The 16840-nt window shown below is 39.1% G+C and overlaps 1 protein-coding gene across 1 annotated transcript; it reads right to left on the bottom strand.

The window, feature by feature from the left end:
- Positions 1–3360: 3360 nt before the first annotated feature.
- LOC131521256 (uncharacterized) lies at positions 3361–16649 on the bottom strand. Its single transcript, XM_058745792.1, has 2 exons — positions 16522–16649; positions 3361–5630 (listed from the first exon to the last, which is right to left on the bottom strand). The coding sequence occupies exons 1-2, from the start codon at positions 16538–16540 to the stop codon at positions 4174–4176; spliced, it is 1476 nt and encodes a 491-aa protein (XP_058601775.1). The 5' UTR covers positions 16541–16649; the 3' UTR covers positions 3361–4173.
- Between the last annotated feature and the right edge of the window lie 191 nt (positions 16650–16840).

Here is a 16840-nt window from a genome sequence, read left to right as displayed (position 1 = left end):
TATAGCCTTTTCTCACAGCAGCTAGAATAATTAAATGTATCATTTTGATGGCGGATTATAATCCAGAAAGGATTATGTGTTTATGAAACACATGTGAATGAAACTAAATTATATTCCAGTTTTAAATGTGCTTCTGATTACAGATAGCCTGGGATGACATTTTGTATTTTAAAGACGCCCAGTTCAAAGGGAGCATAGGCCTTGTTTACACTGCAGGTCTTGATGCTCAATTCCGATTTGTTGCCTATATCTGATTTTTTTGGCTGTCCGTTTACACGTTCAATTGTTCTTTTCGTTTACACGTTCTTTCAATTGTGACTCATATCCCATTCATGTGTTTACACTATGCCATACTATCTGAAACATCCCGCATGCGTTGTTGCCACACGTGCTTCTTCCCGAGAATAATGTGACCTGTGCTGACAAAACAAGTCGAGCAAATTTGAAAAATTTGTTATTTTTATTTTCACATTCTCCATTAAAAGACCTTCAAAATGATGTATGTTTTTTGGGAATCGGACAAAAAATGACTGCTACACCCGTTTAAAGTCCATATAGAGACAGCAAGGTTGATTATGAGAAAGATTAAAATTTTTCTCCAGTTCTTTTCTTATTAATAATTAGGCTACTATATTAATAATCACAAGATAGCTGTTTTTTAATTTATTTTATCTTTCCTATTATAAAGAAGAACAGATGCAAAAAAAAAAAAAACCAGTATAGGAACAAATAGCCTAGAAAGAAACAAATAATGCATTACCTTTATCATTTTACATCTAAACAAAAACATTCATATACTCTATGAAAAACAAATTATCAAATGTAAAAATCACTTCAGTGTTTTCATTATTAATTAAAACTACTTAAAACTACAAAAGCAGTTAAATGAAGTGCTACCAGTGATTCCCTCTTTTCTTTTAGGCTATTAGTAGATAACATTGAGACAGATGGCCTACTGTAATGCACGAATCATATAAAGTTACACATCAGATGTTTTTCCAAAATAACCAAGGACACAAGAGGGCGGGAAACACACAAGACAGGACTGACAACATGACAGTCATGTTGTCAGAGACAGAGATCCGATCTGTGTCACATATGAGCAAAAAATGGGAATTGGTTCACATTTAACTGACAGTGTAAACGGGGCCATAGTTTGCTTTTTGGGTTAAAATAATTTCTTAATATGAAATTTGAATGGTATGACATTTAGAGATTAGACTGTACAGAAATTGAAATCTAAACGCTAATACACACTATACTCATCACGCAATGCTGATGTTAACATTTAATAATTTGAGAATAAAGTATAACAATAATAATAATTTGCACGGTTAGATGTGATATGAGCTAACCGATTGTTAGATTTAATCACCATTGGTAGTGCGATTTATTGTAATGCTTTTTTCCTCAGTTGGTCAGAACAAACGTGGCAGACTTGTAACTTGAAAATTTCCAGTGAAAATTCTTATTTGGGTCATATATTCCAAGACGTAGGCTAGAATCTGTGATTCCTAAGTAGAGTATCCACACCGTCGCGGTGAGTGACAGACTGACACATATACTCCTCAAAACACTAGATTCATCTGCGCCAGAGCACAACCCCATGCAAGGAAGATAATTCTGCACAGACCTGCAATTCCAGGTTTTCAAACAGAGATGGCGACAAAGAGGCAAAACTTACGGACTGCAGCTTTAAGAAACAAAATGCACCTTCTGAGAGTTTTGTATTCAGTTTGAAATCTGCTTTTAATCTGTAATGAAACTGACATATTTGTGTATTGTGTAATTGTGTTTTATGTAGGAAGATCAAAACAGACTCGTCCATGATTGATCCCAGCTGGCAGAATAACTAACCCCTGTCAAAACCAAGCAGGATGGGTTCTTTAGATACCATGCGAAAGACATGAGTGGAGTCAGAGAGCTGACGGATAATCACAGCAATCTGTCATTCATGCCAGACACCCAAAGAAAGAGACTACTGGCCCTCACAGCAGCTGAGAGCACAGACCTCCAGAGATGGACACAACTGCTCTCGCTTTCAATTCAGGAGTGTGAAGCTGAATTGGTCGCACCCCACAGCATGTTCTGCGCTCTTCTAGGCAAACTGATGACTGCATTTTGATAACACTAATTATGAATAATAGAATCACTATAATAGTATATAACAACAAAATCAGTCAGTTAATTGTGAAAATAAATTGATTAACAACAACAACTGATTAACAAAAGAATGAAACTCATAGTCTATATATTTAGTTAGTTAGTTATTACAGAGTATTACTATTCTGAGCACCAGTAGTATTTGTCTTCAAGCTTAACACTAAGTGAATATTTTATGGCAAATGGCCAATTAATTTCTTTGGCATTTTATCCAACATACTGGAGCCAAACCTGAGAATTGAGTCTTGAGGATCTCACACAGCATTCCTGCAGAAACTTACTTGGTTGTAACTAATGGGTGGGGATTATGCTAATTGTGATTGCCCTTAAGCACCCTATTGACGCACAACAGGAATTTATTAACTTACACACACGTTTAACTATAAAAGCTCAGGCTGACAAAGCGTTTGTGAATGGAAATTTTGGGAAAGGTTCGCTTTAAGTGCAGATTACTATTTAAATAGATATGCCTGTTTATGAAAGTTTCATGAATGTGATAAATTGTGATAAATTACTTCAGGCGCGCGTGCGTGCATGTGTGTGTGTGTGTGTGTGTGTGTGTGTGTGTGTCTGTCTGTCTGTCTATCTGTGTGTGTATTTCAAGATTATGAATAAAAAATAAATAAATAAATAAATAAATAAACAATCAGTCTTGCTTCAATTCTCAGTTTAAATCAATCTGTTACTTGCAGTTTCTTTATCATTAATAGTGAAATTTAGTTGCAATACATGAGTGAAAATTGTCAGTGTGATCTGTGTATTTCTGTGAAGTTGTACATTTCTGCTGTATCCATGAAGAGCAATGCTCTAGATGTAGTAAAAGGTCACACTTACATTGATCATGATTTGGTTATAATATGACCAGTTGGAATGACAGACATTTGTGCTGATTGATCTTTATGTAGGATGACTGAAGACAGTCACACTGATTATCATGGTGTTTACCACCCTCTAGTGGCCACTTAATATTTTGAACTGTCAAACACAACTTCAGGCCATATACAGTATATCTAATTACTATAGTAATATAGTATTTTGCCAGAAAAGTCGTTTGTGTTAACTTGTGTCCTTTATTTTCATTTATTTAATTTTTTTTCAATTTTTTTTTTTTCAAGGTAGTCATTTCTAATACTCAATGAAATGAAATCTCCAGAAACTGTAGACAAATGAACAGCCTCTTTCTTCTACATATGGTATTCTATACCTGTGTGATGAGTGTGGTCATGTGCAAACATACAATAAAATAGTTTTATACAAACCAACATATCAAAATAACAAAGCAGACCAAATTAAATAAATGTAATTTAATAAAAAGTAAAAATGACTCCAAAAGCAAACACTGCATCTCCTGATTGGGATCAAACCTTTAAAAGGTAAGAAAATACAAAGTAGAATAAAGTAGCTCATAATTAGCTCAATAAGCACAGACACATACACAACGTCTAGGATTTGTTTTACAATAATGATCAAAATAACTGCATATTGTTATTTACATACACAAAGTCATTCTCACCATTTTTCTCACTGGACAAATTCATTTGAATATTTTACAGCTGTCACCAAAATACCTTATTGTTCATTTGTTTTATCTTGATTTACAGAATTCTGTTGAGTAAGGTTGTTACCTTTCCTTAATTTCTACACTAATTCCTTAAAAAAAAAAAAAAAAAAAAAGTGAAATTACACCAATATACAGTGTATTTTCTGAAAACAAATCTAAGCATCTAACATAAGGTTTGCCTATTTAAAAAAACAATCCTGTTTTAACCCTGTAAAGCCTGACGTATTAAATAATGGTCAGAAAAATTTATCTGTTATTTATTTATTTATTATACAGGATAATTTAATGAACCTTTAGACCAAATACAGAGAAAAAAGTGTGATATAGTGAGAATATGGAGGTCAGAGAAAGAAAAAAACAAAAACAAAAAGAACTCAATTTTATTGATGCTGATTCTTTCCAAGCCCACTGTAATACTAAAAAGAGCAGTTACTGTACATCATAGCATTTCAGTAAAGATTTGTCATGGCAAACAGGTATGCCACACATACCTGAAGCCCTATGTTAACAATGTCCCACTTTCTAAACACCAGTAAGCCAAAGATCATCCCAGCAGTGGTTCCTATTGTTCCTCCCCATGAGGACGATTTCACTGCTACAGCTGCAGCTCCTCCCATGGACACACCAGCAGCTCCAGCCGCCCCCAGCAAAGCCCCCGCCTTACCACCAACTCCCAGCATCTGTGACGACATTTCAACTATCGACAAAACAACCGCAGCGGTTACAGACGCCCCCAAAATCACCTTTCCTCCTGTCTCTCGTGCCACTGGACCACCGACTGTGGCCCCTAAACCAACCTGACAGACTTCTGACACGAAGAATCCTGCAGAAATTGCCTGTACGGAGGATGCGTGAGACATACGGATGCTGATATTCTCATTGCTTATGTCTTGTCCTGCCAAGCGGATTTTGACGGACATGCCTGCCACCTCTTGCCCGGCATGAACAGTTAGCACGGAAATGGCAAATGTGGCAAACATTCCCATGCATCCCATAAGCATCCAAAAGTTCAAACGCCAAGAACTCATGAGCCAAAACGACATGCATAACACCACAACTAACAGGATAACAAAAACAAATCTGTAATCTCCAAACCCAAAGATGCCAAAGCCAGCGGTCACAAAAGCAGTCACAGTCATCGGAATGCCAGAAAATGCAAGAAACTCTGTGTATTTGGCCACCGCTTTGAGCAGGCGTTGTCGAGAAGACCTCTTCTGCATTTCCAACTCAACGGCCTTCCTTTGCTCTCTCTTTATTTCTTCTCTTTCTCTTCGTTGGGCCTCCCAAGTAGCCAGATCATCCTCTTCTGGTTTCTTCATCTCACAGGCCTTAATCCGCTTTTCCAATTCCAATGCAACCCGATGTCTTAGATCTACTTCCAAAGCAAGTAATCTTGCTTGTTCTCTCTTAGTAGCATCAGTTATTAATCCACAAAATTTCCGTTCCGTGCATGTATACTTCACAAAGAAGTGCATCAATAATTTCAAAACTGTAAAAATCCCCAAAGCCCAGAGCAGGCTGACCATCCCATAGCTCATGCTCAGATTTTCAATGATGGCCCCTAGTGCTGCACCGCTTGAAGTCGTGGTGAGAGCCGCGGCCAATCCTGCTGCCACCCATCCTTCAGTCTTCCTCAATCTCAATAGACACAAGGCCACAGAAGCGGCTACGATGACCCCCGTTACCACCAATGTCATTGATGTGATGAGTGCAGTAGTTCCTAGAAGCGCACCCAGTCCCAGAGCCCCAAGGCTCTTAATGCCAGACATAACGGGTTTCAGTTGGGCTCCTGAGATAATCTCCTGCATAATTTGATTCACCGGTACCTCCGTGGCTCCCAGAGTACCTCCAGCCACTGCTCCAAGCACAAAGCCCTTGGCAGACTCCATCACTGGGCTCATGGTCTCTGGAAAAAAGTTAAGAAACATTTGTCAAATTGTGTTGCATCAGCTATTAACATCAACATAGCCAACATTTCATGACTGGGAAGTCAATAACAGACAACAATAATGTCAACTTTTCACCACAGGACTAGTACTAAATCAAAAGTGTGTAATTTCTGTTTCACTGTTGTCATTCAATTGAACTGCTAAAATGTTGTCCAACAGGGTGAACAATCTTTTCTTTGTTCTTTTTCACACTTAGTTGCACCCCTTAAAGTTGCAATGAAACCGAAGCAGCAACCTTTTTTTTTTCCAAGTTTTGAACTATGATCACAAGTTTTGTCATGACCAATATAGTTCCACGGTTCAGGTGTTTCTCTAAACTATAGTTCAAACAAACACTCACAAACAGCATTGCAAAATGACATGGTTGGAACTACAACTCTCAACCCAGGGTTAGAAGTAGACCGTAGTTTCTTGTTAGTAAGACATGTGGACCTAAATATATATATATTTTAGTTTGCAATCATCAATCAGCTCAGACTTTGAAGAGTGTGCATGTGCAGAAATGAGTATGACGTATAGCAAGAGGGAAGCAGCAATGAATCTAACATCAAATAAAGGAAAATGACAACAACAACAACAAAAAAAAGCACTGAAGTAGTCATCAGTTGATGTTTGTTACAGCAGCATTTTGGAGATCTCGAATCAATTAGCAGAAGTTATTACTCCACCACCTGTGTGAAGTCATCAACGAGTCCTATGTTGTTAAAGCTGTTGTCAAACAATGGAGGTGTGAACATGTTACTAGTTTCAGGAAACAGTTGTGACTAGATGGTTAGTTTCTCATTATACTATAGTAGCTAATCAATGAGTTACATTGTTGCACAGAAAATGCACCCCTGCTTGTAGACGACTCAAACACAACTATTAAAAAAGATTTCAACATATAAAATACAAAACATCAAACATGTTCAGGGAAAGACTTAATGGAAGTGTAGAAATGGATATTATAGCACTAATCCATCAAGTTACATTAGAAAAGCCTACTCTTACCGTCAGAAGATCACTACACACTGGTTGTACACTGTGAAATGCCTCTTTTCAACAGAAGGTCTTCCTCAACAAACATGCAAAAGGGTTCATGCAAAATTCAGCCCCACCCTCCTGACTCACTTCACTCCAAGGCAAAAAAAAAAAAAAACCTTTCACATCCAGGGAAAAAAATATATTATTTATTATTATTATTTATTGTTATTATTAAAGATCATTTCACAGTTTGTGGTTCTTTGGGGGCACTAATAACAAACAAGGCCTATGTTTTTTACCACTTTGAGCCTCAAATAACTGATTGCAATGTCTATGTAGGTGTCACGAATCCTGTCCATGCACTTCCGTTCACGCACCACCAGAGGTCACCTGCTCATCAAATGAGCACTTCACTACACTACTGTTGCATTTCACCAGACTACAATTCCCATCATCCATTGTACTGATCACAGCTGTCACCAATCACTCATTGCACTGATTACACAGCTGATCCCATCAGACACGCTTTATAAGCCTTGGACTTCTTCTCTGTCATCGCAGAATATTGTATGCATTTATCACTGTTCTAGTTTTAGCTACTCTACAGAACCCTGTTAGTTTTCCTAGTCTTGCCTTGCCTTGCCTGTTTCGGATTGTGTTTTCCCCTGCCTGGACTATTGCTTACGTTTTGGATTACCTCTCTTGTCAAGCCTCTTTGGATACTGTTCGCTGTCATCTGACCCATGCCCGTTTTAGATGACTCTTTGCATTGCCTATGATATACCTGTCTGCCATTGTTCGACCCTGCCTGTTAAGACCACATCTCTCATCAATAAAAGCTTGCATATGGATCCGCACGTCTCACGTCTCGTCAGCCCCGTAACAGAAGGCAACTTCCGGTCCTGACGATGCTCTGCACATTTTATATGTCTCTCTTTTCAGACACACCTTATTATCTGCACATTAGGAGAGAGCTCTGTGAACTAATCTGCGCTCTGACATGTTCACTTGTCCCAACAAGCTGATGATCAGAATCAGTCAGATGGGTTACGTTACAGGGAGACATACATAACCTAAGGAGTCCACACTCTAGAGAAATGTTTTAGAGTCTTATATAAATCAACAGAGACATTTTTGCTATTCTTGAGTAAAATAGAAATATTTCAAAATATACAGTTATTTTTGTAGGATATTATTTTATTAGGCCTAGTTGATTTGCTCTGTTCAGCAAGCATCTAAAACTATATATTACATGAAAATATGTTGACCTTTGAAAGATTCACTAAATGATACCACAATAATGGCTCGTTTCCACTGAGCAGTACGGTTCGGTACAGTATGGTATGGTACGCAATTATTTCCGTTTCCACTGTCAGAAGTTGTGAATGGTACCAAAATAGCGAACCGTACCACTTTTTTGGTACCCTTCCGTTGGGGTACCTAGCACAGCAAAGGGTACCAAAAGGGTGGAGCTAAACTCACTGCAGAACGTTGAATGGTTTTGCGTGATACAAGGGGATAAAGCTTCTCCTTCACTCGTTCCGCTCTGCTGTCCGTGAGCAGGGCCGTACCCACCATTGAGGTCCCCGAGTTCTGGACCTCGGTATTTTTCCAATAACAGAAGTTGTAAAATAATTACCTTATATTAATTATGCTTTGGTGCTACAAGGATAAAAAGCCAAGATAACAGATCATCTCATCTGAGATGTCTCAGCAGTAGGGGTGTGCGATATATCGTCTGTGATAATACTGTAATTGTTGTTTTAATGATGTGCGATTTGACATTATCGAGTATTTTGCAAAAACCATTCAAAACACCCCGACAGAGTGCACGCATACATTACGTGAAGTCTAGTGAGTGCACATTTAGAGTGTGTTCTTTCACTGAGTGATTCAGTCTAATGAGATGCATTTAGAATGATCACAAATTAAAAATAAGGGGCAGAAAATGTATATTTATACCATTTCATAGTTAATCAATTTCATATGAAGAGTGCCATTTTTCTCCAAAAATTACCATGATTACAAATGTGATATTGAGTTTTTACAACAGCTCAATAAACAATAAGTTAATTAAGAGACTTAAGTTTTAGACACCATATTGCCTGTTTTTGCTCTATTTCGCCAACAAAAATCACTCCAAACACAGCCACAGCGCTGTTTTGCATCGCTGAGCAACATGACGGTGATTCGTTCCTCAATGAATCAACCGTTTAAATGATTCAATCGCAATGACTCACTTATTAACATGACTTGCTGCCACCTACTGGCGGTTTTAATTTCACATTTTGACTTTCTCGAAAGTTTTAAAATAATTTCAAATATCAATATATCAAAACATTATTTATGCATTTGTAATTGCAGGTTAAATGCATTTATGTCCTGCATTAAACAGTGTGTAAATACAAATGCCTCTTCAGATGACTCTTGTGTTGGTTTCATTTGCTTGGTATCGGGCCCAAATGTCTTATTCTTATTCCAAACTGATTAAATGTAAGAATTTTACTCAAAAGATAATGGACACTTTTAGAAAAAAATGGCTTTATATAAAGGTAAAAATGCCCATGAAATGTAAAAATCAGTTTAAATTTATTGGAAAAAATAAAATAAATAATATTAATGTTTAATCATTTTAGACACATGATTTTACTGAAGGCTACCAGGATAATTATAACTTTTTATTAAATTCATAAACAAACTATATCTTCTCTATTTCCAGTTTGTAGCATGGATCATTCATTGCCACATTTAATCTGATTCTCATGTTTAAGAACCTGTTGAAAAATCTTGAAAAATAATTTATGCTACTACTGCCCACTGACTTGGTTTTAAACCTATATTATTATCCAATTTATGAGCCTTAAAACATCTTAAAATGCACACATGTAGGTCAGGAAAAGCAAAAGTTTCTCGGGGGAACATGCCCACCGAACCCCCCTAACAATCTCCATTTTGGGACCTCGGTATTTATAAAAACCTGCGTACGGCCCTGTCCGTGAGTGTTGGGCTTAACATCAGAGTGTGCAAACACACAAAAAATATAACAGTGTATTTTATAATTTTATATTTTCACACAGGCAGTAGCCTTTTCTCAATATGCGTTCTTGTCTGTTCTTGTGGTCTTGTGAAACGTCATTGCCCAAAAACCCGTGTAATTTTCTAAATATACTGTTATCGTGTATCGCGCTCAGTGCTCATGTATCCGCCTCGAGCAGCCTTAGCTCGGCTAGTCCTGCCGACATTTGCCGCTGGCTCTGATGTCTCTGTAGTGATTAAACATGAGATACGATTTGTTTTGGGTATATTTAACAGGCATTCGTGGTCTCCTGAATCTATGATTTGTTCCTGGTCATATCGTTTTGGCTGAACACAAAATTGTTTAACTTTATATTTATTTTGAACTTTACCATAGTATAACGTTAGTGCTGACTTTGTAGCATATGTTTGAATGAATTGTTTGTGTTTGTCTTTATTTCCTCTCATATAAGCCTCTTATACTTTGTACTTATACTTTTACAATGGCTAATATTGTTCATTAAAACTGACATTTAACAAAAAGAGGCAGAGTTGTGCTTATTGTTGCGTTTTACCGTCGATCGCTACTTTCCGGCATACACCACGCCTACCAAGTAAGGGTACTATTGGCAGTGGAAACGCAAGCCTGATCAGGGTTACCTGAACCGAATCGTACTGTACTGAACTGTACTGTACCGTGCCGCTCAGTGGAAACGAGCCATTAGACTGATTTCACTGCTGCTTACATCATGAAATGATGGTGAAAATGTTTTCCACTAGTTGTCACTGCATTCGTATCATAATGAAGGTTAATGTCTCAACATTTGATTTGTGTTATTCGTTGTGTTAATCGGTGTAGTGGTTTACGATTAGTACAGTTAGGCTATATTTGCTTATTTTTTTCTTATAGACAGTATGAAACAATAGAGGCTTAACAAAACTGTATTAGACGTTTGAAAACAAAACAGAAGAAACACTTTATTATATAAAATTGAAGTAGGCTATATTAATCATATAAAGTTTCAGGATATTGTTGATTACCATAAAATATATGCCAGTAATTTTTATAGCATTTTGTCAATTTTTAGCTGATTTTGTTTCTTTTTATTGCATGTACACACATTTAACAAGCCCCATGTCCTCAGAATAAATTTTAAGCAACTATTTTCTGATCAGCTGGAACAATGAGGTTGTTTATTTTTTTGTTTGTTTTTTGCTAACACATATGGCAGAGTTAGTGCACAGTATGGCACAACACTTTTTAGAGTGCTTCATGGTAGTGATACATTTAGTCTATAATTCAGTTAAATTAATTTAATTAAAAAAAACAAAAACAAGGATTAGCTTAAGAAAAGGAACATGGGTCCCACTTTATAATAAGTGGCCTTAACTACTATGTACTTACATAAAGAAAAAAAAAAGTGCAATGTACTTATTGCGTTCATATTGTATTTCTGCTATTGAGGTAGACAGGTAAGGTTAGGAACAGGTTTGGTGGTATGGGTAGGTTTAAAGTTGGGTTAAGGGTGTAAAGGATGGGTCAGCTGTGTAATTATAAATGTAATTACAGAAATTAATTACAGATGTAATTACATGCAGGTATTTTTATATAAGTACAATGTAAAAACATGTATACAATTAGTGCATTGTATCAAATTATTATTTAAAATTTAAATAGCAAGGATCCTTATACGATCAAGTCTCAGAAACATAGCAAGGAGATCGTTAAAATAATACATGTGAAATCAGTGGTACACGTTGTCCGCGGATACGCTGTTTGCATTGTTTACACTTTAATCTGAATGTAAACAGTGTATCCGCTTACATACAATGCATACATTGTTTACGTTGTTTACGTATGTGATACTCTCTAAAATGACGCTATAGGGTGACGCGGAGGAGACATATTGTTGAATGAAAAAGTTTTCTCGTAGCTTTGTAAAATTACGGTTGAACCACTGATGTCACATGGATTATTTTAACGATCTCCTTGATACGTTTTTGAGCCTTGATCATGTAAGGATCATAGACTATAAAAAAGATAGACAACACATCTCCACTTCCTTACACTAAATGTCAGCACAGGTAAAAGTGCCTGCAAGGCATTTCTGCCTGATGCATCTCCGACGGTGCCATTTAGGCTGGCTGCAGGCTCGTTAGCCAGGAGTCACCCATCGTTGATGTTTCACTCCTTTAATCCCGGAACATCTCCTATGCAGCCAATCCTAGGATCCTTCTCTCTCCCATTTCTTGTCTTTTCTCCGAAGCCGTAGCCAGAAGCTCCCTTTCTCTGCCTCCTCTGCCAGATCTTTTAGTTCCCTTGATAGTTTGGTGCCTCTGACACGGAGAGACTTCAGGAGCCGTTGAGTGGAAGTTCCAGAGAAACCTCGGCAGCCAACCGCCACTGGATAAGTGAAAGCATGCCACCCTGCATCTTTGCACCTGTCTGAGAGGTCTGTGTATCTCTCCTCTCAAAAGCAGTCTCCAGGCCGTTTTCCCATAGCACCATCAGGTTCAACCATGATGACCGTTTTTGTGATGGTGGACCAGAGTAAGATGTCTGACTGGAGGGAGGTTACAACCATTTGCTGTGGGAACTTCAGCTGATGGTCGAGATCTGCTCTCAACTCCCAGTTGCCTCCTGACAGCAGCATCCACTCCTTTGTGCTGTTGCTAAGCGCCTTACCCCCTTGCCTTACAAACTGGATCAGACCACGAGATGCTGCTGGGCTGGCCCTGTTGGCTTCCAGTCTGTGAGCCTCGATCATTTCTGCTAGTTTTTGCAGAACCTGGTTGTTGCGCCATCTGTAATGTCCTTGGGTCAGTGCCGCTTTGCAGCTGGACAGGATGTGCTGTAAACTGGGGTTCAGGTGGCCACAAAGCTGGCAGATTTCCTCTGTGCCATACCAGAGGTGCAGATTCATGGGGCTTGAGAGGGCGTCATACGTTGCCTTGATTAGGAAGCTCCTAATCTTGCTTGAGACATCCTCCACAGATCAGTCCACGTCACAACCCTGTCAATGACAGCCTCCCAAGTTGTCCATCTCCCTTGCTGGAATTGGCTCCAGGCTTTGATCTTGGTAGCTCTACTTTTCCTCGCTCACGACTTCGGAAATCACCAGTTTTTTCCTCTCTGTTTTTGAGGCTTTGAACCACATCCTAGGTGCTGTTCCACAACCCAGGCCTGCCCTACCTTGCTGCACAATCCCAACAACTTCTTGATGTTTCAGGCGGGTTGTGACCTGGTGCACTGCATTTGATGCATTCCATTTCTTTCCAGTCTTCACTTGGGCATTGGTGTTTTGCACTGTCAGATCCGGTGAGTCTTTTATCCTGAAAACCAGCCTCACCTTCTCCAGCTTGTAGCCCAGGCTGATGGATTTCATTGGGAGCCTCAAGGTGTCGCTTCCGAACAGGGCTGCATCTTCTGGACAACTGATGAGGTGATGTCACACAGTTTGAGGGGCCACATCAAGCGATGGTATAAGGTAAATTGGTAACACCAAACCTGTAGCTTGGCGGGTAGTAAGCCTTGATCTATCTTTTCCAGGCCATTGGAGAGCTGAGATCCCCTGATGGCGGCAGCCATGTGCTTGTCGGACAGGTCTGCAGTGTAGAGGCTTCCCAAAGACTCTACACTGGTTGCTCTACCAGGCGTGGGATTTCCTCGGCGTCCACTGAGAAGGAGCTGTTGTCCCTCCTGATTCCTTTGTGGATTGAGAGGCTACGCGACTTGGCTGGTTTTATCTTCATTCTGGCACAGTTTAGTAATTCCTCAAGCCTTTTCAGCAGCCTGGTGGTGCATGCTGCTGCCTGAAGGAGGGTGGTGACATTATCCATGTAGCATCGTATCACAGGAGTCACTGACCTGACTGTGATTTGACTCCTCTGGCCATTTGTCTTCCACCAATGAGGACAATCTCGAAGGCTGCTGTGAATAGGATGGGGGAGATGGAGCACCCCATTGCTATCCCTTTCTCCAGCCACTGCCACCCAGCTGAGATCTCTGTGGATGTGTAGCAGACGTGAAAGTTGTTGAAGTAGCCATTAATGAGGCTCTGGATGCACGAGGGGACATAGAAGAAGTCAAGAGCAAAGCTGATAAGCTGATGGGGAACAGACCCGTAGGAATTTGCGAGATCCAACCAGACCACACGAAGGTCCGATTTACTGTGTTTGGTTGATTGAATCTGTTCCCAAATCATTGTAGGATGCTCTACACAGCCCGGGAATCCTGGAACACCCGCCTTCTGGGAACTGATGTCAATGTAATTATTTGCCAGGAGGTAGCTGGTCATACATTTTGCCATCACCAAGAAGAAGATCTTCCCTTCCACATATAGAAGAGCAATGCCTCTGAACTGGCTGATGTTATGGGAAACTTTTTCCAGGATTTCCAGGCGATGCCCATCAGTTTCCGCAATAGCTTCAAGACCAGGGGGCAGTTCTTATAAACCCTGTAGGGTATGCCATTTGGTCCAGCTGCCGAGGCCGCTCTTACTTGCTCCACAACCTGCTTAACTTCTGACCACTTTGGTGGAGAGGTGTCTAACTGTGGATGGCTCTGGTGGGCAAGGAACATGTCCCGGTGGTCCAAGGGGAATTTCCCTCAAGCTGTCACTGATCTGCGTCTTAATGTGGTCCTCCAACTACTGTTCCATGGTGTTGAGCGTCCTGTTCTTCTTCTCCTCCAATAAGCCTCAGGCGTGCTTAAAAGGGTCACGGAAGAAGCTTGACCTTGCTTTCTCCTTTCGACTTCTGCGTTTCCTGATTCTTTCCACTCGCCTCAGGTTTGTGAGTCTCGTTCTAATCTGAGCCCACAGGTTCTTCAAGCCCTCCTTCTTGTGGTCCTTGGCATTCCTCCATGCTTTCCGGAGAAGGCAACGTTCCTTTACCAACTGCAGGATTTCCCTTTCCCATCTTCCGCTCTGTTTGGGAGGGGTCTTCCTCTATTGCAGTTCTCCAAATCTCCCTTTGCCTTCTTCGTAGACAACGTTTCCAAAGATATTTGCCAGTTGTACTACCTCTTAGCAAGATCTGGAGGACTGTGTATAGGCTCTGATCAAAGCTTCTCGATTCCTGCTTGTCACTGGCTTTTGGCCATTTGACTTTGGCTTTCCGGATTGTGAAGTGAAGCCAAAACATTCACGTGGCTGCTGTCATCTTGTGAAAATGACATCATTTGGAGCCCGAGTCTGCGCAGTAGAGATTCGTTTGGAGCCAGAGTCTGCACAGTAGTGTCGTGAGGTGGAGCCACGGTATCAAAGTACTCCCAAACTCCCACAGACACAATCGCAAGCACACAATCATGACACCACACCCCATTTTTATAGCATCAAATAACTAATTAAAAGCAAACTTATTAGAAAAATGAACACTTGAACATACATCATGCTTTGGCTTCACTTTTCAAGACTTGTGTGGCACACTTGGTAAGGATGCTTGCTGTCTATGAGAGGTTCAGAGAACACTCGGTATGCATATAAAATATCTTAATTTGTGTTCTGAAGATGAACAAAGGTCTTACGGGTTTGGAACGGCATGAGGGTGAGTAATTAATGACAGCATTTTCATTTTTTAGTGAACTATTCCTTTAAAGCCACCTAATTCAAAGTGGGACATTAACATATTTTATCCAGAGGAAAGAGAGTTGACTGAAACATGATGAGCCAGTTTATCCAGGTACTATGCAACATGGTGATGTGTATATTGTGTCCACATGCAGGCTGGAGTAAAAGATGAATGTGACAACATAGGTTTTAACTTCAGTCAACAAAACTGATGTAACAGCATCTTTCTTCAATGAAATCAGAGAAGCTCAAAAAGTTTCAGATGCCAAAATAACACTTTATTAAACAAAGTAACAAAGCCGAGAAGACAGCCGCCTCACCCACACATCTTTTTTATACCTTTTTACTAACCAAATTTGTCTGGTTTTGCCACAATTTATTACCAGCCCACTTGGCCCATTTTTATTGGTGGAATTTGGTCAGATCCGCCATTGTTTAAGAATGGTTACATCAAAATGGTTACATCGAATCTGCAACATTAAAGTAGTTTACACTCCAAAAACTGGAAAAACAGCAGTATTCAAAAGTCTATGGGATAGACTCTCTCTGTGCTTTCCCATGAAACAGTGGTGTTATTTTGTACCACTTTCAACCTTGAAAGTCTTCCCCTTAAATTCTGTTCCCACATCAGTACTGCCCAATGGATGGCCTCTTATATTTCACAATCTGTATTAAGACATCTAGTATTGGAATAATTCAACATATTAATCAGTATATGGATTACTTTCATGATCATACATCATATTTTAAGTAAGATAATACCATATTCAGTAAATATCATAATATAGAGTAAAATAACACAATAATATCAGTTCAGTTTATTTTTGATGCAAATCAGAATTGTACAGTAAAAACTGTTGCCCCTAGTTTTTCAAACGTTTTACATTTTCTACCTGTAAAAGGATATGGGACATATAGGTTGCATTTAACATGCCCAATAGTTTTTTTATTTTATTTTATTTTTTTTTTTTTTTTAATTATTATTATTATTATTTTATCAGCACCAAGATTTATATATTTACATAATAGTCATATATTCTCAATTGATAAGAAGTAAGAAAATGGTAGATACAAATATCATTATTTTTGTGAGTGTAGCACTATTTTAATTTCATGTTAACTACTTAAGCCTATTACAGAAATGAACAATGGCAAATACAAACAACTACAGATATCATAACACATCAGCATGCCTTAACACATACGCATTTAAACATGTATTTAAACAGTCTTTAAATACAGCTTTAACCTCTTAGTTTTATGGCTATTTTTCATAATTTTTGATCAGGTTTTGTCTTACTCTGCTGTGATGGCTCCATGGTGACCCGGGCAAACAGGTAAAGTCCTTCCACTTGAGTGTGAAGATGTCAGTCGGCTCTCTTCTTCAGTGCACCTCTGAAGCTGAGACAGCAGCTCTCTCGCTGACAGCTCTCTCTCTCTCTCTCTCTCTCTCTCTCTCTGTGTGTGCTTGTGTGTGTGCTTTCTGCTGTTTCTCCACATAGTTCCTCAAAGAGCCACTGGCCATTTCTTATCATTTCAATCGCACAATCACATGACACATTCCTTTTTGTCAGGCCATTCAACACCTCAAGTTTTACGTTTTTTTTTTTACTTTAATG

This window comes from Onychostoma macrolepis, chromosome 16, assembly GCF_012432095.1.
Source record: "Onychostoma macrolepis isolate SWU-2019 chromosome 16, ASM1243209v1, whole genome shotgun sequence".
Lineage (NCBI taxonomy): Eukaryota > Metazoa > Chordata > Actinopteri > Cypriniformes > Cyprinidae > Onychostoma > Onychostoma macrolepis.
This window is presented reverse-complemented; position numbering and strand designations above follow the sequence as displayed.